Source organism: Bufo bufo, chromosome 2 (genome assembly GCF_905171765.1).
Source record: "Bufo bufo chromosome 2, aBufBuf1.1, whole genome shotgun sequence".
Taxonomy (NCBI): Eukaryota; Metazoa; Chordata; class Amphibia; order Anura; family Bufonidae; genus Bufo; species Bufo bufo.
Window position 1 is genome coordinate 297,775,339 of NC_053390.1, and position 26,930 is coordinate 297,802,268.

Genomic DNA, 26,930 nt, shown 5'->3' on the forward strand with positions numbered 1-26,930 from the left:
TGGGAGGAAACCGGAGTAGCCGGAGGAAACCCACGCAAACATGGGGAGAACATACAAACTCCATGCAGATGTTCTCCTTGGTCGGACTCGAACCTAGGACCCCAGTGCTTACCACTGAGCCACCGTGCTGCCACATTGTAAAGGCATCAGAGCAGCAGGAATGCATTTCTATGCACGGCTGATGTATGCAGCATAGTTACCTATGTCCATATGTATTATGATTGTATGGTGGGTTTAAAAATGGTCTGAAACGATTGGCTTTTTTTTTTTGCTCTGTTGTATATTCTTTGTCTTTGCATTTCACGACTCTTTTTATTAACTTTTTGGGATTTTAGAAGAAGACATAGATGATCAGCTAAATCTCTATGGAAGAACGGGGGAGCACTAGTGCTCTTTTCAGCACTATACAGTATGTAAGAATGCAAGCGTGGGAAAGATGAGAAGAGGGAACAGCTGGGAATCATCTTGTCACCCAATGAGCTTTACTATGCTAGAGCCTGCTCCTTACCCACAGTGCTGGCCCCCGCCTTCTAGATATACAAGCTGATAGACTTTGCTTCCAGGGTTAGGTTACTCTACAAGACACAAAGAATTATCATCAGTACCCTGCCACCAGTCTGCTCTGTGCACTATCCAATAGGAAATTAGTTCAGTGCTCTCATTAAGAGAAACAAAATAAGAGTATTGCAGGTTTGATACCTTTTAATGGCTAACAAAAATAGAAGTAATGATGTTACATAGCGAGCTTTCGAGACATCACCAGTCTCTTCATCAGGCGTACTACAAGAATATATGAAGAAACAGCAATATATATACAATAAGAACAGAGGCATGGGGGAATTAATGGACATTTGAAAAAAAAACAGAACAACATATTAAAGATCTTGAGAATGAGTCCTTAATTCTCTTACAGATAAGGGGTGTGAAAGTTTTATGGTCTCTAAATTGATGTTATCTCAGAGACCTGGTGCCCCGACTATGTCTATAGAAGACTCTTTAGATCTTGTAGTGTGTCATAAATCCCCGGGACAAATTCAGTCCAGTATTCAAAGTGTCAAGCAGTGTTATAAATTTGTATTCCCAAATTCTTCTAGCTTTTTGGGATTTGAATTTAAAACGTACTTCAAATCCCAAAAAGCTAGAAGAATTTGGGAATACAAATTTATAACACTGCTTGACACTTTGAATACTGGACTGAATTTGTCCCGGGGATTTATGACACACTACAAGATCTTCTATAGACATATAGTGGGATAACATCAATTTAGAGACCATAAAACTTTCACACCCCTTATCTGTAAGATAATTAAGGACTCATTCTCAAGATCTTTGATATGTTGTTCTGTCATTTTTCAAATGCCCATTCATTCCCCCTTGTCTCTGTTCTTATTGTATATATATTGCTGTTTCTTCATATATTCTTGTAGTACGCCTGATGAAGAGACTGGTGATGTCTCGAAAGCTCGCTATGTAACATCATTACTTCTGTTTTTGTTAGCCATTAAAAGGTATCAAACCTGCAATACTCTTATTTTGTTTCTCTTAATGAGAGCACTAAACTAGTTTTCTATTGGCTAACACGGTACCAGACTTTTTCCTTTTTCTTCCTATCCGATAGGAGTCATAATGAACACTAAAAGTACATGTCACCTTAGGCTACTTTCACACTCGCGTTTGGTGCTGATCCGTCTTGTATCTGCACAGACGGATCCGCACCGATAATTCAAACGCTTGTATCCGTTCATAAACGGATTATTATTGTATCCGTTCATAACGGATGCATTATTCCTTCAAAGAAAAGTCTAAGTCAAAACGAATCCGTCTTGACTTACATTGAAAGTCAATGGGGGACGGATCCGTTTTCAATTGCACCATATTGTGTCAGTGAAAACAGATCCGTCCCCATTGACTTACATTGTAAGTCGGGACGGATCCGTTTGGCTCCGCATCGTCAGACGAACACCAAAAAGCTGCAAGCTGCGTTTTAGTGACCGTCTAAAAAACGCAACGGAGACCAAACGCAGCCAAACTGATGCATTCTAAACGGATCCTTATCCACTCAGAATGCATTGGGGCTGAACTGATCCGTTTTGGGCCGCTTGTGGGAGCCCTGGACGGATCTTACAAACGGAAACCAAAACGCCAGTGTGAAAGTAGCCTACCTTGCTGCTATCTATATAACAGGCCTCCCTTATGTTTAAGAGGGAGACCTCACTAAAGTTGTTCACGCACACTTCACATATACTGCTATTATGGCAGGAAGTTGCATGACTACCACTTTTTTAAAACCACATCAAAACTATATATCAAAGCTATGACTTTTTCTTGGATGAAGCTATCTAGGAATGCTGATAGAACAGTTTCTATGGAACAGGTTTTTGCACAAGGTCCAGAATGCAGAATTTTTCCCTTAGGATGCATTCACATGACGTTAAAAATTTTCCATTTGATGGCTATTTTGATAGCCATTGCATTCTATGGGGCTGTTCACATGGACGTTTTTAAAAAAAAAAACAGTAAACAGTGACTTCCCAAAAAATAGAACATGTCCTAGTTTCGGTCATTTTGACAGCCAGACGGACACAAAAAAAAAAATTATCCAAATTTTTAATGGCTGTTTAGACAGAAGTGTACCTGTCTAACAGCCATTGAAGACAGATACTTGAGTGGTGCAGAAGGCAGCGAGTAAGGCTAGGGCTACACGATGACATTTGTTGCAGCAATGTTGTGCAACATTTTTTGTAATGATAATCAATGATGTTGCACTGTGACGTGCAACATGCTGCGACTGCGGCACGATAGTCGCACAAAAATCCATCCAAGTTGGATTTTTGTGTGCAGGTGTGTCGCAGTCGCAGCACTTCACATGTGGCAGTGCAACATTATTGACTATCATTACAAAAAATATCATGCGACATTGCTGCGACATAAATGTCTCACGACACATTGTGCAGTGTAGTTGTACCCTTTGTGGTTGCGACTTACTGTCATGGGGCAAATCTTGTCTTGTATCCATACTCTTAAAATAAAAATACTCACCTCTCCACAGGCACAGAACACTCGCACTGCACTGGAAGCAGCAGGACCTGATGACGTCACATGATCTCTCTGGGATTGTCAGGTCCTGCTACCACCAGTACAGGTAACTCTACAGGTATTTTATAAGCAGGGGACACTGTCTCGTAAATGTAGTCTAATTGTCAGATACAGCATCCCATAAAAACAAATTTCAACTCTACTATGTTTTTTCATATTCTGTTGACTACAATTCACCAACTTCAACAATGCACTACAAAAACTGTTTTTGGATTTTTTTTTATCCAACACCAGGATTGGATTTCACATGGCATTCTTCGCAGTTTCTGATACAATAGGGAAGATTCTATAGATGACATAAACTTAGACAGGCTGTCTAGACCTCTACCAAGTTAATCACAAGGGCTTTCTATTCTTCTGATGGATCAGAAGAATGGGAAACAAAACAGTGATGTGAACCTAGTGACCTGTGGTGTTTTTTTGCTGCAAAGAACCCCCCTCAATATCATGTTAAGTGTTATGTGGAGCAAACCCAACACTTCTCATCACTCCAAGAACATCATTCCCACAGTGAAGCATGGTGGTCGCATCATCATGTTGTGGAAATCCTTTTTATAAACAGGGATTGGAAAACTGATCAGGATTGAAAGAAAGATGGGTGGAAGTAAACACAGGGTAATTCTTGAGGAAAACAGGAAAAAGGGAAAAAAATGATTGTCTTGGAATGTCAACTTAAAGAGAACCTGTCATCAACTTTCTGCTGACCTCACTTAGGGTCACATAAAAAAGTGACAGAAATGCTAATTTCAGCGGTGTGTCACACATCAGCTAAAAGTCAGTGGTTGCTGAGAACCAGCATCATAATCATTGCAGCCCAGGCCTTGAAAAGAGTCAAATCTACCTTAGAACAGTCAGAGTTAGGCCTCATGCACACGACTGTTTTTCGGGTCCGCATCCGAGCCGCAGTTTTTGCGGCTCGGGTGCGGACCCATTCACTTCAATGGGGCCGCAAAAGATGCGGACACCACTTCGTTTGCTGTCTGCATCCGTTGCTCCGTTCCGAGGCCCCGCCAAAAAAAATATAGCATGTCCTATTCTTGGCCGTTTTGCGGACAAGAATAGGCATGTCTACAATGGGCCGCCCGTTACGTTACGCAAATTGCGGCAGGCACACGGGCGGCTTTCTGTTTTTGCGGATCTGCGGTTTGCGGTCCGCAAAAAACAGCACGTCGTGTGCATGAGGCCTTATTCATAAGCTCCTGCTGATGATTGGCAGTTCTCTTCTAGGGAGAAAAGTATGGAGAGCAGGAGCTTATGATTAACTCTCAGGTAGATTTGACTCTTTTCAAGGCCTCAGCTGCAATGATTATGATGCTGGTTCTGGGCAACCACTGACTTTTAGCTCATGAGCGACACACCGCTGAGACCAGAGCGTCTGTCCTTGGTGAGTTCAGCATAAAATTGATGACAGGTTTCCTTTAAATCCAATTGCGAATCTGTGGCATGATTTGACGACTGCTGTAGGCCAACACAACTAATCTAACTTGAAGAATAGGCAAAAATCCTGATGCCTAGATGTGCTAGAATTATACGGAGAGAGACATAATCCAAGAGACTTGGGGTATGTATCTTTCTTGGGATGAATATTTATGCACATTAAAGTTCTCTGTCTTAATTATTGTTTGTATCAGAGTAATAATATTTTGCACCTTCACAGTGGTAGGCATTTTGTGTAAATCAGGTGTGTATAAGAGGGTGAATTTTTTGCAAGGCACTTTTTAATTTCATAGTCACATACCACAAATTGTATGCTTCTTATGCTTCCCCTGCCTTGTGCTGTCAGCAGTTTTTGGTCAAAACTGTTGATAGACTCCCTTTGATTCAATGTATAGTCATTGGGGGACATTTACAAAGACCAGGTTTTCACACAGGTCTTTGTTTTCCCCCTGCGCTGCCAGAGGATAAGCCTGATTTATGACGTAGCATGTGCCTCATAAATTAGCCCTTGACTGGAGTAATTTTTTCTTCACTTTTAGGCCTAATTCCAGGCATAAAAGTTAGTAAATGTGTTAGACCCGATGTCCCGGCCCCGGCCTGGCCTCCATCACCCCGTCGCCACTCCCAAAATATTGTTGCACGGGTGTTAAAAATAAACCGCAAAAAGGAATCTTGCTACCTTTTTTTTTATGCCAAAAACTGGAGTAGTGCCTTAATGACCCCGAATATTTTCAATGTTTGCAGAGTCCTGCCATGTGTGCTTTGGTATTTTAGCCACAACATGTACAAACCTGCACATTTATTGCGTTTTATAGAATGTGCTGATTAACATTGTTTTTGCATTATACATATGGAAGTGTAGCGATCTCAAACTTGATTGTGCACCCTATCAACCCTGTCCGATACTGTTTGTAATTAGAACATTATATAGCATTAATGTAATTTACAGTATGATCCATACTTTCAATGTTTGAAGAGGGTGTGTGTTATTGTTTTGTAGATCAGCCACAGCATACATGCACCTGCACATTTATTTCATTTTATAGAATGGGCTTTCACATTAGCGCTATTATTTCCGTTCTTTGCTCCGTTATAGGAGCAGAAGAACGAAAAAAAACAACTGAAGTGCTGGATTTGGCAAATAACTAACAGGAACTGAGCCGAACAAATGCCATTGACTTGAATGGGATCCGTCAGGTTTACATTTGAGAGAACTCTTTTTTTAATAAAATTTTTTTGCGGAGAAAAAAGCCCTACATGCAAAACTTTTCTTGCCGCTGTTTTTGATGAACTCTGTGACAGAAGCCCCAAACTGAGCTTCTGACACAGATGTGAAAGCAGCCTAGCATTGTTTTTGTTGCATCCTACATCTAGTCCAGTAGACATTGGAAAGCTTTGAGCTGATTTTAGGGTTTCGGCACCCCCCCCCCCCTATCTACTAGACCCTGTGCTAGCTGCGAGTCTCACAATCCTTCCCCTGGAATGATCTTAAATACATCTAAACAAGAACACTTTCATACACTTACATTTAATGGACCTAATTTTTACTTTTCTAAAGATTACATTTAATTTATAAAAAATATACATTTTGTCTATTCTAAAACTAGTCTGCTTTTTCATCTGTCCTGTAATGTTTTCTACATTTTACACTGTGTCTGCTCTGAAGGAGAAGGAAATGGTTTCAATATTTCATGAGCCATTGAGCATGACACTGCAGTGTTGCACAATGCATATACCTATAGAAATAACTAAATGTCACACAATGTAAAACACATGCATGAGCACTCACATTTAGCATACTTTCACATATACACATCAAACATTAGGGGTTTATTTTATTTAGGACAGTTTTTTTTTTAAAGATGTCGTTTGGATCAGATAAATGTAACATTTATCCACATGTAGCTTGTTTATTGCCTGAACCATACCCTTTAAAGGTGGTTGTCTAACAGCTCTTTTTTAAATTAAAACTGACATTTTAGTGAGTTGATCGCTGCAGATGATTGGCAGTGATTGCTGGGTGGTGTGCTTGCGTTAAAGGGTGTTCTGTTTTTTTAAAGGTTATCCCCTATCCACAGGATCACAAGAACAGGGACCTTGTACCCTCTGCAGCCCCCCCTGAAATGAACAAAGCGGCTGTACGTGGCTATCTCCGGAACTCCAATAGAGATGAATGGAGCGGTCACGCACATGTGTGACTGGCCACTCCATTAATTACAGGGGTTATGGGGCCCCGTTCTTGTGATCGTAGGGGTACCAATGGTACGATAGGGGATAACTTCTAACAACTGGAATACCCCTTTAAGGCCTGCATTTCACCTGCAATGGCCAGTACAGGAGAAATGTGGCATTACATGCTAGGCATTTAAATGAGCAACCAACCTTGTAATACATACTGTGCCTTGAAAAAGAATTCATACCCGTTGAACTTTTCCACATTTATTCACGTTACACCCACAAACTTAAATTTTATTACAATGTTATATGATAAACCAACACAAACTGGCAAGTATGTGTGAAGTGAAAAGAAAATGATTTATGGTTTTAAATAAAAATCTGTAAGGTGTGGCGTGCATTTGTATTCAGCCCCCTGTACTCTGATACCCCTAAATAAAATACAGTGTGACCAATTACATTTAGAAGTCACCTAATTAGTAAAAAGAGTCCACCTGTGTGTAATTTATTTCCAGTATAACTACAGCTGTTCTGTGAAGGCCTCAGAGGTCTGTTAGAGAAATTAGTGATCAAACAGCATCATGGAAACTAAGGAACACACCAGACAGGTCAGAGATAAAGTTGTTGAGATGTGTAAAGCGTGGTTAGAAATAAAAAAAAATGTCTAGGCTCTGAACTCTGATCTTACTGAGCATCTGCTGGTCAGAGTTGATGGGAAGATGGATGAAGCTAAATATAGTGCTATCCTGAAGGAAAACCGTTAGAGGCTGCAAAGACTTGAGACTGGGACAGAGGTTCACCTTCAAGCAGGACAACGACCATAAACGTACAGCCAGGGCTACAATGGAATGGTTTAGAATAGATCAAAGCATATTCATGTTTAGAATGGCCCAGTCACAGTTCAGACCTAAATCCCATTGAGAATCTGTGGCAAGACATGAAAATTGTTGTTCACAGATGCTCTCCATCCAATCTGACTGAGCTTGAGCTATTTTTCAAAGAAGAATGGCAAAAAAGTTCAGCCTCTAGATGTGCAAAGCTGCTACAGACAAGCCCCAAAAGACATCTGTAATTGCAGCAAAAGGTGGTCCTACAAAGTACTGACTCAAGGGGGCTGCATACAAATTTCCAGATTTTTATTTTGAAAACCATGTATCATTTTCATTTCACTTCAAACATGCTTGCTACTTTGTGTCTGTCTATCACATAAAATCCCAAGGAAATACATTTAAGTTTGTGGGTGTAATGTTAGGAAATGTGGAAAAGTTCAAGGGGTGTGAATAATTTTTCAAGGCACTGTATACACTGCGTGCAGAATTATTAGGCAAATGAGTATTTTGACCACATCATCCTCTTTATGCATGTTGTCTTACTCCAAGCTGTATAGGCTCGAAAGCCTACTACCAATTAAGCATATTAGGTGATGTGCATCTCTGTAATGAGAAGGGGTGTGGTCTAATGACATCAACACCCTATATTAGGTGTGCATAATTATTAGGCAACTTCCTTTCCTTCGGCAAAATGGGTCAAAAGAAGGACTTGACAGGCTCAGAAAAGTCAAAAATAGTGAGATATCTTGCAGAGGGATGCAGCACTCTTAAAATTGCAAAGCTTCTGAAGCGTGATCATCGAACAATCAAGCGTTTCATTCAAAATAGTCAACAGGGTCGCAAGAAGCGTGTGGAAAAACCAAGGCGCAAAATAACTGCCCATGAACTGAGAAAAGTCAAGCGTGCAGCTGCCAAGATGCCACCTGCCACCAGTTTGGCCATATTTCAGAGCTGCAACATCACTGGAGTGCCCAAAAGCACAAGGTGTGCAATACTCAGAGACATGGCCAAGGTAAGAAAGGCTGAAAGACGACCACCACTGAACAAGACACACAAGCTGAAACGTCAAGACTGGGCCAAGAAATATCTCAAGACTGATTTTTCTAAGGTTTTATGGACTGATTAAATGAGAGTGAGTCTTGATGGGCCAGATGGATGGGCCCGTGGCTGGATTGGTAAAGGGCAGAGAGCTCCAGTCCGACTCAGACCCCAGCAAGGTGGAGGTGGAGTACTGGTTTGGGCTGGTATCATCAAAGATGAGCTTGTGGGGCCTTTTCAGGTTGAGGATGGAGTCAAGCTCAACTCCCAGTCCTACCGCCAGTTTCTGGAAGACACCTTCTTCAAGCAGTTGGTACAGGAAGAAGTCTGCATCCTTCAAGAAAAACATGATTTTCATGCAGGACAATGCTCCATCACACGCATCCAAGTACTCCACAGCGTGGCTGGCAAGAAAGGGTATAAAAGAAGAAAATCTAATGACATGGCCTCCTTGTTCACCTGATCTGAACCCAATTGAGAACCTGTGGTCTATTATCAAATGTGAGATTTACAAGGAGGGAAAACAGTACACCTCTCTGAACAGTGTCTGGGATGCTGTGGTTGCTGCTGCACGCAATGTTGATGGTGAACAGATCAAAACACTGACAGAATCCATGGATGGCAGGCTTTTGAGTGTCCTTGCAAAGAAAGGTGGCTATATTGGTCACTGATTTGTTTTTGTTTTGTTTTTGAATGTCAGAAATGTATATTTGTGAATGTTGAGATGTTCTATTGGTTTCACTGGTAAAAATAAATAATTGAAATGGGTATATATTTGTTTTTTGTTAAGTTGCCTAATAATTATGCACAGTAATAGTCACCTGCACACACAGATATCCCCCTAAAATAGCTAAAACTAAAAACAAACTAAAAACTACTTCCAAAAATATTCAGCTTTGATATTAATGAGTTTTTTGGGTTCATTGAGAACATGGTTGTTGTTCAATAATAAAATTAATCCTCAAAAATACAACTTGCCTAATAATTCTGCACTCCCTGTATGGGCTGATTTACCATAGAAAGAGATGCTTTTTGTGTGCAACTGTGCGCTCTGGCTCATAAAGGGACTTCCCTATGGAGTGACATTCCCATATGACATCCATATAGCTTTAATAAAATATGTGGAAAGGGGCTGTTCATGAGACAACCACTTTAAAAAGCTATGCATGTATAGTAATATGATACATTCTACACTCAGAAATGCAACTGCAGTATTATAATAATAAGTATGTAATATTACCTTGACAATAGGATGTCCTCCAGGTGAAGCCTTCACTGCACCCCGGCTCCCTTCTGTTTCATAATGAGCTCGATGATGGGTCCTGGGTTGTACCTCTATTCTCAGTTCTAAGCCTTCATATTGGCAGGGCAGTGGCCAGTCCAAAGGTGGTAAAGAGGATGACCTGAAAAAATAGAAACATAAATATGTCTTAGTACATTACATTTAATATATAATCATAACAAATTAATACTAATAATATAAGCATTCGGAAAAAAGCTAACTTTTGGTTATACTGTGAAGGGGAAACATAATTATGGTTTGATATTTCAATAGACTAAACATATTGTTGAACAGTTTTTTTTATATGTTCCATGCTGTATAATTTCTAATCATAAATATGGTTTTATAACAGGACTGAATAGTATTAAAGAGGACATTTCACCACTCCTGACATGCATGCTTTAATAGTTCCATGCATTCCCCTTGTAATAACAATTCTAGGGCATCTATTCTTATGTCTCTATGTCACACCATTCATTTATTATTTCTACTAGAAGTTATGAATGAATTGCTAGCAGTCTGCAGTAAGGGTACAGAGGGGTGGTAACAAGTTGGGTGTGTGTACCTGCACAGTGTGATTGGATAGAGTGAGTCTGTGCAGGTACACCCTCCCCCCCCAACTGGTTACCTTTTGTACCCTGCCCTTTGTAACCTTACTTCAGACTGCTAGCAATTCATTCATAACGTGTAGTAGAAATAATAAAGGAAGGGCACCACATAGAGCCATAAGAATAGATGCTCCAGAATTATTATTACAGTGGGAATGCATGTCAGGAGTGGTGAAAGGTCATCTTTGAATAATGGATAATAAAACAGACTGATCTCATAAAGAAGATAAATTTGTTTTAAAATTTACCTAAAAACAGGACTTTGTCCTCCCACTCTTGCTTTTGACCAGGCCAATGCTGAAGGCACAGCCAAATAATCCATCCCCGCATTTTCTTTCCTGGTTTGAGGGAACAGCACATTGTTCTCGTCACTTAGACATACAGATGCTCCAGAGGAAAAAGTCTTTGCTGGACTGGAAGATTCTTCGGGCCTAACAGGGGCAACTGTTTGTTCTGCTGAAGTTCTCCTTGCTTTTTGGGGAATGTTATCTCCTCTTTCTTGAGAGTTTGATATGGTTTGTTGGTTGTGCTCGGGTGGCTTAGGAGAAGCCTCTGCTTCAGAAGAGAGATTTTCATCTCCCAGGCTACCCCTGCGTGAAGGAGAAGGGGAAGGTGAGCTGGTATGGTGGATACTATCTTCATTAGAATTTGAATACCTCCTTTTGCCACATGGTGAAGTAGGCCTTGAAATTTGACCTTGAGGATATGGTGACAGTAGTTCTTCTCGAGATGAAGCTGGAGGAACTGAAGGACCACTTGGCCAGAATTCATCATTATGAACACTCCAGGGTTTTGGTGAACCTCTTGGCGATCCAAGAGGGGATGCTAGTGTGAATCGAGATGCAGCTTCGTTAAGCTCCCTTTCCACCTCTTCACACATTTGTCCTAGAGAATCACAAGAGGATGCTTCAGAAGAAAGAATGCTCCATGAAGAATGGCTACTTGCTGGGCTGGGGCTAAGGAAAGAGTCCCGATACACAAATGGATCGGGGGGCAAGAAGAGTTGATCACGATGTGGTCTTTCATCCCAAATATCTCTTCTGCCTTGCTCTTCCTGTTCTCCATCACTGTTTGAGGGTGAATCACTTGTTATACGTATACTGGGACACTCCAGGAAGCGTGATCCCCCCAGTGGAATGAACCTAGATGGCTGGCTGAGGAATGTTCCATTTATATCATGATCTGATGAACGTCTGGGGGGTGGTGAGTGCATGCCTGCCCTTGCACATCCCATTCCACTACCTCCTCCACCAGCCACACAGGTATTAGATAGATTAAGTGTCAGGGTATCTGTGGTCACATCATTGCATAGTGAGGGGTCATCTGATTCCAGATCTGCAGTGGTATAATAAAGAAACTGAATGTTAAAAAAATGAAACTAAACCTAAATTTCACTTGATACATGCATCCCTTTAGTAGCTTTCAGCTTTTTATTATTTATTATTTGCTAGACAACTTTACAATTAGTTTTTTTACTGCCTTTACAGTATGCTGTTGTTCTTGTTACTTGTTATATTACTTGCTAGTGACGTACTCTAATTACGGTTTTCCCTTTAGATGTTTAGAGTCTGAAATATAACCCATAGCTACACACATTTTAGAACAAAGAGCTCTGTGTTCTGACGTGTAAAAAGTTTGACCAACCAAAAATAGTCAAATGAGCTGCATTTCATGGGAGCATAAGTCTTTGACAGGTCTCATGCTCTTTGTACTTCTCTGTACAAGAAGATGGAAACATCCCTCAACATTTACGGTCCTTTTACATGGGCTGAGACATAAGGCAATGACTGGGAATGGATCAATTCATTCCCGATCACTGCATAATCATTCAGCTGCAGTAGATTCTTACTGTCTCATCTCAATATGGTGTCCCCTGTAAGCCAATAAATATACTCAATGTTTTATTTCCATTCCAGAGAGGCAAGAAAAATAGCTAGAATCATGAGACTTGGGAAAGAAAATGTTTTAACAGCTTCATTATGGGAAAGGAAGTGACAGAGGATATATATCCTGTGTGTGTGCGTGTGGAATAATGCTATGATTGAATAGTCATAGTGCAGAACCATGTGGTGCTTACATTGGTTTAAATCATCACCAGGGCAAAATATAGAAAACATGTTGGTATATCTGTGCCAATCAGCAATGGTTCTGGATGTCATTGGTGACAGGGTTAAAACTCAAATTTCAGGTCTCTAGACACTAGTCTTAATTCAGCCCCCGTTAATTTATTATAAGACTGAAGTGTGCAAATAACTTTTGCTTCCATTAGGGGAAATGTACTAGGCACCACATTGATTTCAGAGAGGCTGACACATCACGTCTGAGCCCAGCACTCACGTGCCAGTGCTCCCTGGAACCAGATATACAAAAACCATCTTATGAAAGGTGCACGTACATAAGCTTCAATGTTTTCCTATGGACTGCTTTTAATAAATTGGTTGTCTGCTGAAGACCACGCCATTCCATATTATCTGTTGGTGTACACCAGGGTTTCTCAACTCCGGCCCTTGGGACCCACCTACCGGTCAGGATTTGAGAATATCCCACAGAATGAATACCTGTGGTAAGTCCTGATGCATGGACACTAATTATTTCACCTGCTCAATACTAAGGAAATCCTGAAAACATGACTGGTACTGTAGGTTGGTCTCGAGGATCGTAGTTCAGAAACCATGGTGTACACCATTCAGGCATAATAAAACTGTTTGCCTATCACCTTTTTATCATAGCTAGAGGGATTAGACAGAAAGGCTAGTCTTTGCTCCACATGCACATCTATAAGTCTTGGACTCCCATGATCCTGCTGCAAGTTCGCCGATGGTACATCTTTGGACCACTTTTAGTAGTCAGCTAAACACTGCATATTGACAACAGCCACAAGACCTGCTGTTCACTTGTCTCCTAATATATCCCACCACCTGAAAGGTGTCTTTCACAAGATAATCATTGGTGTTCACTTCACCTGTCTGTGGTTTTAAAGGGGTTTTCTGAGTGTTTTATATTCATGACTTATTATTATATTATATTATAAGTATCCGATCGGTGGGAGCCCACCTCCCGGATCACCCTTGATCAGCTGGAGGTGGTGTTGCGATTCCTCCTTGCAGCTGCACCTAAGAAATGTGCTCTGCGCCTAAGCCATGTGACAGATGATTGACCTAGGGTAAGCTGCGGCCTCCATAAACAGCTGATTAGCGGGGGTGCTGGGAGTAGGACACCTACTGATCAGATACTAATGAGAAAACCCCTTTAATGTTATGGCTCATTAGTGTATGGATGTAATAGAGTGTTTTTACGCAAAAGGCCCTAACTTGCACAGACAATTTTCTGTGTTTTTGCAGGAGCAAATAGGCACTTCCCAGCTGTTTTCAAGAGTTGAAACAGCTTTTGGGGAACTTACATTTAAATGTTGCACCTGCCCCATTGACTATAATGGGGTCCAGCAGAGATCTGGCTGCTACCCAGTAAATATGCCGGGATTTGGAAGGACAAAAACCATTGCTGGACCCTAGTATAGTCAATGGGGCAGGCGAGGATTGTGGTAACATCCGGCAATGAGACCACCGGCAGGCTGTTTTCTGCCAAAACTATATTGTGCATGTGAAAGAACTGTTAGACCACCTGCACACGTTGCAGAATATGCATGGTTTTTCTGCACAGACTCCTTAGCGGAAAAATACTGTACCAGCAAAGTGAATCAGATTATAGAAATCTCATAACCACTATTTGGATTGTTTCAGTGTGGAACTCGACCGGCTTTTCATCTAATCCGCACCACAATTAAAAATTGTGAATTTTGGTGGTGATATGCTGCCGAAACGCACATAAATCCGCATAGAAATTAATGTAGATGTTGTGTGTGTTCACTCGCACTCGCGTGCAAGTGGCCTTAGTGTTCAATTGATTCCTAAGCATTTTTTTCTTGTATCGGAGAGTCACTTTACCTTTAAAAATAGCCCAGTTATGGTGGCCAAAAAAACTAAAGACATTTAAAGTTTTTTCATTAAAAAAAAGGTTTCTCAACAGCTCAAGACCAAAACCTCATTGACAATGTGAGACAATGAGACATTTTGCATAATTGTGAAAATGTGTGAATTGCACATATCGCGGTCTTTATATAATGCTGATCCGTTTTGGTTGATCTATACTTGAGATAAATAGCTGACTGAATTCTGGAAAACGCATTTGGCCCATAGATTTATTTATGGCAAAGCACATCAGGTCCTGATGCGTGCTTGTTTTATTTCTATTTCCTAGTCTGCAGAGGAAATAGGTCGTTTATATCTATTTTACATTTAGGAATCTGGAGGTGATTGAGCACTATATTACTATTGTGAAGGACAGGATAAATATATACAGATGTAGCAGAATTGAATTTCTCATTTGCCATTTTATCAAGCTGCATTTATATATGAGGGGTGAGCTGTGAAAAAGAACTGTAGAGGAGGGGAGGGGGTTGGTTCCTTTTAAGCTGACGTTGAATGTTCATTGACCTTTATAGCACGCAAAGATCTTTCCTCACAGACACTCTGTGGCTCATGGGATCCCTCCCCCTCAGCTCCATAAAGTTATCCAGAAGTTCAGGGACATGTGTACCTAATTACACCCCCCCCAACCCAAACTACGCCAGCCGAAATCACCATCACCACGGCAACGCTCGCCTGCCAAACCTCTGAGGGACTAACTTGTACCACATGTTGGAATATCTAAATAAGAATGATATTCTAAACAAGTAAGAGAGAGAGGGCGGGAAGATGAATACAAGGCGTAATAAAAGGATGAAGGAAAAAGAGGAAATGGAGGGGCTGGAACATGCAACCAGCCACATTAATAATGACCAGAGACAAAAACACTGAGCTAGGAGACTATAGGAACGCATCTAGAAATATTATAGGGAAGGAAATGTAGGAATAGAAGAGAAGAAGGGACAAGCCTAAAGAATCAAATATATCTTCTTTCTATTTTTTAAATAGTGCCAAGAAGTTCCACAGCCTCGAAAGTTTTTGCTCTCATCTGTCCTAGGTGTGAGAGGAAAATAAATGGCAAGAAAGTAACATAAAGAAAGTTTGGATGGAGCTGAAAAGCCGCAGAGACTCAGACATGGCAAATTGTTTACAGTAAAAGGAAGAGCAGGACAGCATTAACTCCTAGCATTCCATTTCTCAAGTCTTTCCTCCTGAGATGGGTATTCCTGAGTATCAGCTGGGGATGAAGGCCTACCATGTTCTTTCTGTTCCTACCTCGAGAGCTTAGGGTTTCCTGAGACTTTTATAGATAATTGTAAATCATGGCCATATGTATAAGTTCTGCAAAGAATTATTATTTGAGGAACCAGGCAAAGAAAAGAGGAAGTCAAGTGCATTAGTTTGCAAGGCTGATAAAGGACATATAGCCATCCAGTTCAGCCTGTTATCCTGCAGTGTTGATCCAGAGGAAGGCAAAAGACCCTCATGACGGAGAACCCAATTCTCCTCATTTTAGGGGAAAACATTCCTTTCCAACTCCAATCAGGCAATAATAATAGCTCTCTGGATCAACAAACATTCTCTAGTAATTATAGCCTGTAATATTATTACACTCCAGAAATTCACCCAGGCCCCTCTTGAACTCTTTTAGTGAATTCACCTTCACCACCTCTTAAGACAGAGTTTCATAATCTCTCTGCTCTTACTGTAAAGAATCCTCTTCTATATTTCTGTGGAAACCTTCTTTTCTCTAGACGCGGAGGATGTCCACTTGTCACGGTCCTGGGTATAAATAGATAATGGGCAAGATTTCTGTACTGACCCCTGATATATTTTTACATGGTTATTAGATCCCCCCTCAGACATAAATTTTTTTATTTTGGTCGACCATATTTTAACCTGCTTGAGCTCTACTTTGTCTTTCTTGTGCATGTGTACCCTAAATTGTGCACAATATTCTATGTGCAATATTAGGGTATGGCTACATGGGAAAATTAGTTGTTGAACAGTTGAGCAACATCTTTTGTAATGATAGTCAATGGTGTCACACTGAGACATGCGACTGCTACATGTCAGTCACAAAAAATGTCTTGTTGGGTATGGGTTGTTTAACTGGATACCATCAGCAAGAGGTGAAGCAATTGCAGTAGTGACAACTATTACGTCTCATCTTTGCTTTAAAAAGTGTCTCAAAAGTGTTTGGAGGCTCAACAAGAGTTTTTCCATTATTTACCTTATCAAGTTTAAAGGCAATCACCTCTGTTGTATGGGGACAAACATTCAATACTGTGATTGTTAATTCCCATACCAGATCCCTGCTTACAAAGGTGTCCACATCAACAATGCTTTTACCAATGAATGAGCATTTGCTCGTGTATTGGTTAATTGGCAGAACATTTAGATTGGCCAAAGATCGGAAACGACCATTACTACAAATGTTTTTGTCTAGAAAATCTGACTTTGGTGTAAACATCACCCATGCTTTCACCCGATGAGCTCATTTATCAGGTGAATGGAGGAACATTTAGACTGGACAATTATTGGAAACTTGAACAAATATTCTTTCCTGATAATTGGCCTGTGTAAAAGTGCCTTAACCTTGGGTTGGGAAGCCATCGAGCAGATTTGGTAATTCAATTCATTAGATTGCCACCACTTTACACAATGAAAAGTTCAACATTATTAGGTAATGTGGAGCCCATTACACTGCTCATTCCAACATTTGGTTTTAGGGGTGCCACATTGGTAAATTGGTCCTATTTTGTTCAGAAAGCTTGATGCCCTGACAAGTTGTGATTTTAAAGTAAATGTTCACCTTCAAAGAGACATGTGAAGGACTGTATGCTGATGCTGATTGCTAGAAAAAAAAGATGTTCAGTGAATTCCAGCACTGTACCTATTTAGCTCCTGTTTACCTTGCTTGCCTTCACTTAGGAAGTTAGGACACACTTCTTCTGGCCATCACAGTCAATACGTTCTGGTGATTGGCGGGGCCTTATTTCCTGGAACTCCACCATTACTGTCTTCTGACCTGCCTATAAACACTGGTTTACACTGCCTATGAGTGAGCACTGGTTTCTTTAGCAGCTATTTCACCGTTCCTGGATTAAATGTGAATATTCAGAACATGTTGCCTTATCTGAAATGGTACAATGGACATACAGTAAGCCTGCACTACAGCGTTCCTTAAACATAATGCAAATTGCAATGAATGTTAAGATACATCTTCAGACATTGGTTAAGGTTGGTTAGTAAAGACATGGGCTCAGCCACAGTGTGTATTAATTTTGCCAAATGCAACAGTGGGTAGAAGTGGTTTGCACCATTGCCTTTCAGTCCTGGGATCCTGAGTTCAAATCCTGTGTTAGCATGTATTTATTTTGGGTACTCCAGTTTCCTCTCACACTCTAATACTCTCATGGATTAGGTCCTAGTGTGTGTCTGAGATAGGTATTATCAGATTGTGAGCCCCCTTGGGGGGCAGAGACCGATGTGACTGGAGACAATGCTTGTGCAATTCTGCAGAATATGATGGCACCATATAAGCACCAGGAAATAAATTAGGATAATTACATTGATCAATCAAAAGATTAAAACCCACTAACAGGTGAAGTTAAAGGCTTTGGTTATCTTGTGACATCATCACTTGTCAAGTGGTGGAGTACACTATATTAGGCAGCAAGTGAACATCAGTTCTTGAAGTTTATGTTGGCAGCAGGAAATATGAGCAAGCGCAAGGACCTGAGCAACTTTGATCATAACCAAATTGTTATATCTAGATGACTGGGTCAGAGCATCTCCACTACAGGAGAATTTGTGGAGATTTCTCTGTATGCAGTCATTAGTAAGTAGTCCAAAAAAACGTGAACCAGGGACAGCATTCTGGGTACCGAAGGCTCATTGATGCAAGTGGGTAGCTAAGGTTAGCCCATCAAGTCAGATCCCAGTGAAGACCTACTGTCTTACTGCTGGTTTTGAAAAAAAGATGGCATAACACATAGATTACCGCTTTTGTGGTTGTGCAGCACAAGACTAGTCAAGTAGACTGAGCATAGCCAATTTGCAACCAATGCCAAATATTAGGAACTGGTATATAAATTATTAAATTACACTAGTTACTGTATATACATATAATCACCACTGCAGGCTTATTACCGGTTTAGTGTCCAAGGATATAATCCTGAGGATAGGTCATCAATAGTAAAAGCCTGGACAACCCAGACAACATACTGCTGAAGCTGCAAAAAGACTGAAATAGTAGAGGGGTCTACATGTGTAGTACCCCATAATAGAGTACTTGCAAACTGTTTCGTTATGTCATGTTATTTAATGCTTGTACAACCCAGTAAAGTTTTGTATGGATCTGTCGAGGTTAACGATCCTTAATCTTCCCCTGCAGGAAGCTTGGAGGGACTTACAATATGTATTCCTCTATCTCAGTTAGTAGTGTGTTATCCGAGGAAGTGACAGATGCCACATGTGCTCCCTTCCCAGAAAAGTAGGCCTGGCTTCAAGAGAATAATCATATTTGAACAAGAAAGTCATTGCTATCCAAAAGTACTTCAGAAAGAGAATGGAAAGAACTAGAAGGTCCAGAATTTGCATGGCCTAGAAGTGGAGCCAATCAGTAAGATATCTGTTGTTTAAAGGGCATCTGTCAGCAGTTTTATACCTATGAAACTGGCTGACCTGTTACATGTGCTCTTGGCAGCTGAAAGCATCTGTGTTTGTCCTATGTCCTATTATATGTGCCCACATTGCTGAAAAAAGTTGTCTTAATACATGCAAATGAGCCTCTAGGAGCAATGGGGGCGTTACCACTACACCTAGAGGTTCTGCTCTCTCTGCAACTGCTGCACCCTCTCCACAGTATTGTCAGGTCCAGGCAGGTAGGATCACATTCACACTGCCTGGTCCAGTCAAAACTGCACAGGGCATGTCAGTTGCAGAGAGATCTGAGCATCCTGTACCCCTCAGCTGGGAATTACAGCCACCATTGCAAGAAAAATATTTCCAGAATTAGATTCTGCAGAGACAGACTTGGGAGAGCTAGAAGGAAGGAGTGCTACACTCCTGATCCTGCCTATATCCATAAATTTCTATCTGGGAAGATTAGCACTGATAATGGTTTAGAACCGTATTTTGATACCGTTTGATGTACTATGACTCCCATTCTGCACTTAAGTAGAGAGAGACTTGTTCATTAGCTACAAATGGCCTGGTTATTGACTCCAGCACCATTTGCCGTCCACTGCACGTATGTGCCCTGCCTTACACCTATACAAAATGTTAACACCAAGGGCACCCCAACTACCATCAGGCAGGAGCCCCAACATCAGGGTGTGCCCCAGTGGAAGAAAAGGTACGCCCTCTCATCACTGCCCTGGTGTTAGGGAGCATCGGTGTCAGGATTGCCACTGTGAATAAGTATTGCACCCAGAGCCATTACCACTCTCATAGAAACATAGAAACATAGAATGTGTCGGCAGATAAGAACCATTTGGCCCATCTAGTCTGCCCAATATACTGAATACTATGGATAGCCCCCGGCCCTTATCTTATATGAAGGATGGCCTTATGCCTATCCCATGCATGCTTAAACCCCTTCACTGTATTTGCAGCTACCACTTCTGCAGGAAGGCTATTCCATGCATCCACTACTCTCTCAGTAAAGTAATACTTCCTTATATTACTTTTAAACCTTTGCCCCTCTAATTTCTTCTTTTAAATATGCTCTCCTCCTTTACCGAGTTGATTCCCTTTATGTATTTAAAAGTTTCTATCATATCCCCTCTGTCTCTTCTTTCTTCCAAGCTATACATGTTAAGGTCCTTTAACCTTTCCTGGTAAGTTTTATCCTGCAATCCATGTACTAGTTTAGTAGCTCTTCTCTGAACTCTCTCTAGAGTATCTATATCCTTCTGGAGATATGGCCTCCAGTACTGCGCACAATACTCCAAGTGAGGTCCCACCAGTGTTCTGTACAGCGGCATAAGCACTTCACTCTTTCTACTGCTTATACCTCTCCCTATACATCCAAGCATTCTGCTGGCATTTCGTGCTGCTCTATTACATTGTCTTCCCACCTTTAAGTCTTCTGAAATAATTACTCCTAAATCCCTTTCCTCAGATACTGAGGTCAGGACTGTGTCAAATATTCTATATTCTGCCTCTATACCTCTCAGGGGCCTGCATCACATGCATCCTGTTGTCTTCTTTCATGTGGCTCTTGCAACACAACACATTTGTGATTTGATTTGTCTTCTCCACTCTACTTATCTGACTGCAGAGTTTAGCTTAAATGGCGACTGATGACTGTTTTCATGTAAATTAATTGTACTATACTGTAGTGGGGCCATGGAAGAGATCATTTTATTGTATTATGTGGTCACTTTGGCTGACATCATAGGTATAAGATAGAAAAAAAAAAACATAGGACACTCTGTAATGAGATCTGTGGGACCAACATTAAAAGACAATGGACCATCGACTAAGGCAATGAGACTGGCGATCTAAGAAAATGGGACCAGCGATCTAAGGAGATGGGACTGTCGATCTAAGAAGATGAGGTTGATAAACTGTTCACCTGTATGATTTGTGCAATTGTAAACACAACAATGGACAGCGTGGTTAAAGGGATTCTGTCATCAGAAATGAGCCCTATAAGCTAAACATATGGCGATGTCCCTTGTAAAACACTGAATCCTAAAGTGAGTTTATCAAATGCCCCTGTGGTTCTATATTAAAAAAAAAGAGGTTTATATCACCTGTCAATCACTTCAAAATGTGTCCAAGGGGACGTCTCATGGTGAAAGGTGCCTGGCTGCAGCCATATCGTTTAGGTGCCCAGCGCCGCCTTCTGAGCTGAAATCGCCGCCCTCCCTTTCATTCGATCCGCATACCTCAGGTGACTAACCTTCCTTGTGCCCAGCCGTGCCGAGCCACGCCCGCCTATCTATCAACGATAGATAGCCATAATCTCGCGATGCGCGGGCTCGCGCATGCGCAGTTCTTTCCCTGAGGCTGATGCCAGCACAGGGAAGAAACACTATACCGGCACTGCGCATGCGCGAGCTTGCGCATCGCAAGATTACGGCTATCTATCGTTGATGAAAGGAGGAGACATAGGCGGTGCTGGGCTCCTTCACAGGCAGGCGTGGCTGGGCACGGCTGGGCACAAGGAAGGTTAGTCACCTGAGGTAGGCGGATCAAATGAAAGGGAGGGCGGCGATTTCAGCTCAGAAGGCGGCGCTGGGCACCTAAACGATATGGCTGCAGCCGGGCACCTTTCACCATGAGACGCCCCCTTGGACACATTTTGAAGTAAATGACAGGTGATATAAACCTCTTTTTTATGAATATAGAGCCACAGGGGCATTTGATAAACTCACTTTAGGATTCAGTGTTTTACAAAGGACATCGCCATATGTTTAGCTTATAGGGCTCATTTCTGATGACAGAATCCCTTTAATAGAACAACACAGTGTCTTGCACCTGCTTTCTTGGCAGGCGGTCGAAGGTTTGGTCCTTCGTAAAATGCTTCACAGGGCAACAAGATGTCAGACAAATCAGGCACTGTCACAGAAGTAGAAAGATGGTGTGAGCTATCTCATAAGGGTCTGATGAACAGATAGTCCAATCTCCAAAACATAGCTTCAATAAAGATCTTCATATCACTACAACACCAATCCTACAATTTTTTTCTTCCAGTGGGCATTGCCAGATTTGTCTGATATTTGTCAATAGTGCTGAGCACGAATATTTAAAAAGAGAATTTTATCTCGAATATCGCCACTTCGAGAATTCGCTAATATTTAGAATATAGTGCTATATATTCGTTATATCGAATATTCGTCATTTTTTCCATCTGAACACATGATTCCTCCCTGCTTCTTGCTTGTGGGCCAATGAGTCATTGGCCCACAAGCAACTTAAGCAGGAAGGAATCATGACTTCAGATAGAAAAAAATTACGAATATTCTAGAAAAAAAACTAATATATAGCACTATATTCAATATAGTGCTATATATTCGTATTTTCGGATATTCGTCATTTTTTTCCCATCTGAAGTGAACACTGAACACTGTTCACTTCAGATGGTAAAAATTGACGAATATTCTAAAATATGAATTTATAGCACTATATTGAATATAGTCCTATATATTCGTTTTTGACCCACGCCTGTATTGATTGCGTAATATTCGCATATTACGTGATCATTACCTTGCCGATTTTCAAGTAAAAAAAAAAGAATGTAGAATATAATGAATATTCGAATTCGCGAATATTTGACGCATATTCTACAAAATATTAGCGAAATATCACAAATTTGAATATGACCCCTGCCGTTCATCACTATTTGTCAGGGCACTGTTGCTGCAGTTAATACTGCATGTGCCTGTACACATAAAAAGAAGTCAGACGAATCTACCAAATGAAAATTACAAAGAAAAAAAAAAGAATGAAAATAAAGAGAAAGCCATGCCAGAATTGTAAAGAACAGATGTAAGGCAGTTATCGAGTCAATGCTCGATCTTTTACACAGACTTTGAGACATAACTTAGGAATATAGCTTAGCCAGTACCTCATCTGCAGACAGCTGTTTTGGTATGGTTGAACCTCATCAGTGCAAACCAGAAAGAACTGACTTAACTGGGTGAGAGTCCTTCTTCAGGAGCTGGGGGTTACTATTTCTCCTTGTCACTGTAGCGGTCTAACACTGAGGACAATGATTGGTTGCAGCGGTCATGTGACATATACGGAAACTCCACCATTGCAGTTCCTAAGCAAGCAGCAGCAAAAGGCCCCAACCAGCGCTGCAGAGAATGGTGCAGGAGAAATGGGTGGGTATAAGGTGATTTTTTTTTATTTTACGCTATTACAGTGAGATTTTTAATTATCTCGAACAACTGATCTAATAAATATTGTTATTTTTTGGTTGCACTGTAACTTTCGTTTTTCTAAGACTGGTACTACACAACTACAAATCTTTTGCAACCAAAGATCAATGTGTAACAATGCAACCTCACAATATAATGTAAGTGACCAAGTGCAAGCCAACCGTGTTTGATTTTTTGAAAGTCTGGGTTCGTGACTAGTTGCCAGCCGCTCGGCAACCCAATTCAGCACTACACTGCTAAGCAGCGAACTTTGGTCATACTATGCTTGACAAGGCCAAAGCTGCTGTGTAACCCCAGCCTAAATTTTTCAAACCCTTACAAGTGAAACTTGTATGTGTTTATGTCTGTTTATAATAGGATATCTGATAATTTATCAAAAAATCGAGTCCCAGTGATACTAAATTAAAGCAATTTTACTATTGCGCATCTCCTACAATGTTCTCTGTGCCAAAGCTTAAAATCCCAAGGGGTAGAGTTTTTCTTTTCTTTAAGGTTTAAAGAGAGACTCCTTTTAACAAGAGTTTCCTATTGCAATTACTTATTATGGAGTAATTCAGCGTTCCTAATAAACACTTTGGTGACATTATACGTGTATTGCATGATCTTATCTCCATGCTCCTGTGAAGGTCTAGCAATGTCACTTGCATTATAAGTTGTAGCATAGTAGCATACTAATACAAGCCACCATAAAATCAGCTCCAGCCTTGTATGAAAGGAAAGATGACACCTACGGTATCTCCAATGCTGGAGGGAGGATATCTTTGGAATTAATTTTTTATATTTTTTGGGAAGAAAACCATTAAAGAACCAATCAGAGAACTTCTAATCCATCCATGTGTATTGGAGATATCTGATTTCAGAGACATGTCCAAACTATTAGAGAATGACGCTTGCTATGGAGGCCACTACTGGAAAACGTACAGCTGTGGCTGTAATATATAAATATAATAAAAGAGATTGTCACTTTCACACATAGTAGATATATATACTGTATTTCATTGCCCAGTGCTATCTGTGAATACTAATAACACGTATGTACTGTGTGACGTACTCTGTTGTCTCAGACAGTAGACTACACAACCAGAAGGAAACAGGACCTGTCTCAGGCCAGAGGTCATGTTGTGTTAACTGTGTCATGGATGGAAACACCTGTCTAAACCCTAAACTCTTTTAGGGGCATGTGGTATGAAAAGAACGACCATGCATAGAACACATGACTCCATTTATGTACCTTATGAAGCCATCATTACAATCTATAGATTCTAACTGATTCATTAAAGGGAAGGCCACCAATAATGTGGGATGTATCACTGAAGGAGTAGTTAAATTTGCAATTCAAGACTCTTGAAAATCTGGATGACAACTCATACAGAGGCTGTAAAGGTAGCTGTATAGTATCTTTCCCAGGTACAGATAAAATTATATTCAGCATTTTTTTAGCTGACAGATGACGATGCCACAAGGACTACTTGGTAATATTTCTAAGACTGTTTCTGTGAAAAACCACATTGCAGTACTGCATGTAACAATCTGTTATCTTATCTTTGCAGAATTACTACATCCAAGCATGTGACCCACTTTTTTAAATCACATTTGCTATCTAACATGCCACATCCTTATATGCAACCAATAGTAACATCACACATTGATTAAGTGACTAATCTACATCTCGAGGGTGTAACTTCACCTTAACCAGTTCACTTTGTTGGCATGATATTTTCACAAAGATTGGAACAATATGTACTCATACTCTGCATGTATCCACTAGTGGGCTTATATGATTTCTCTTTGAAATGTATGATTTTTTATGCATCAAAAACATACAGAGGATAACATTTTGCAAAAAAAAAAAAAACGAATAAGAATACCTTCAGTTTTCCATTTCCAGGCTCCTATATGTTGTCATTGGGCAGCTCTTTGGTCATTTATCTACAAACTTTTGGCCATTTATCACAGGCCTTAAAGTATAACTTCCTGGAGGATTCAGACTGCAGTCTTATTATATCATGTAAAATATGCTCCTTCCAGACTCTTCTCCCTTGTTCCTGGATCTTTAAACCTAAAACTTAAAGGAGTATTCCAGTAATAGCAAATTATCCACTGTATCGGGGATAACTGCTAGATCATGGGGGTCCGACCACTTGGCTCATCTTTCTGCAGCAGTCCCTTAGATAGTGAATGGAGAGTCAACGTGCATGGCTGAGTGCTGATCGATTCAAGCGGGGGAAATAGGGTCCTCCTTTATTGGAATCCCAGTGGTTGGAACCCCATCGATCTGGTGGATATCACCTATGCAGTGATTAGGGGATACCTTGCTGTTACTTGCTGGTACTCACCCCTTTAATTGTCAATATATAAAATACATTTAATCTATAAATGAATAAACTATACCTATATGATCATTTTCTTTCTTAACTGTTGTCAGTCCTGATGTTTTATTCCTTTTTCCTGTTGTTCTAGAGTTTATATGTCAAGCAATTTCTATAGAATAGGATTCCCGCCAATGCTACAGTGATGTACAAACTACAAACCCCCATAAGAAAAATTGCAATCCATAAATGAAAAGCCTGGTATTGGATAGGTGCCTTATATACATATACATTCTGAGACTAATATGTATAGGCAAACTGATATCGAGGCAGTATAAGAAAAATTATAGAGAAGATTTGTGACATGTAAAAATGATGAGCATTGTTATTGTAGAGCCCTGGTACCATTCACTTACCAGCTGTGTGCAGAGTACTCCTGGGCGATGGAGAGTCTGAATCTTCTTCGCCAAAAATCAGGCGAAAATCTAGATCCCCATCTTGGCAAATAGCTGTCCCCATTTGGAAGGATGCTGAGAGTTAGGAGATAAGAAGAAATAGGACTCGGAAACTAAAGTAAAATGGATGATATAGACAAGGATTTATAAGAAGAAACTTTAGAAAGAAAGGTAAATCGAGTGAAGGACAAAGAGCAGTAACCATAGAAAGTAAAGTGGAGAGGTGAGGACCAAAGTGTAAAAAAATTGTGTGCAGTCCAACCTAAGCTAGAGACAAGAGCTAACAGTGGAAAGCAGGGAACATGTGAGAGGACAGATACAAAAGGAGAGGAATGAAGCACGTTACTGTATATACAGGAGGAATATATAAATACAGAAAGGCAGACAGAGGGGGGGATTCCTCCTGCAGATCCCAGTATCCCCAGCTCCCCTCCTGCTGTCGTCCTCCCCACTGCTCAGCCTTTAGCATTCCTCACTCCCAGATTTTTCCCTCTGTTTTTTTTAATGGGAAACTTATTATAGATTTTTTTTGTTCTAGGGCAGGGAAAACCCAAAAAGAAGAAAGGAACTTTTCCAGCGCCGCCTCTTGACATTTGTAATTGGCTGGAGCTTCTACTGACATCATTCCAATCTTCTTTTTTTTTTTCCTAGTCCTGGCCTCTGCTCTCTCTCCCTCTAAAAATACAGTATGTCACTGGAAGGGATGTTTGTTTTAAAAGATCCAGGCTTTTGACAGGATGTGCCTTGGTTGGCCAGGAAGGCTCCCACCTTCCTATATGATTGGATAGGCAGACTGTCAATTGGCTGGTGGGATGCTGAGGACACAGGCATGCCT

General features: G+C 40.7%; 1 protein-coding gene across 2 annotated transcripts in view; it reads right to left on the minus strand.

Annotated features, from left to right (window-relative positions):
• Positions 1–26,563, minus strand: part of NFATC4 (nuclear factor of activated T cells 4) — an 85,453-nt gene extending 58,890 nt beyond the window's left edge. For both annotated transcript variants that reach the window (XM_040416794.1, XM_040416793.1), the window contains exons 1-3: positions 26,057–26,563; positions 10,715–11,801; positions 9,817–9,979 (exon numbers count right to left, since the gene is read on the minus strand). In XM_040416794.1, the coding sequence (XP_040272728.1) occupies positions 9,817–9,979; positions 10,715–11,801; positions 26,057–26,159 (1,353 nt within the window). In that variant the 5' untranslated portion in view covers positions 26,160–26,563. The remainder of the gene's footprint in view (positions 1–9,816; positions 9,980–10,714; positions 11,802–26,056) is intronic.
• Positions 26,564–26,930: the final 367 nt, after the last annotated feature.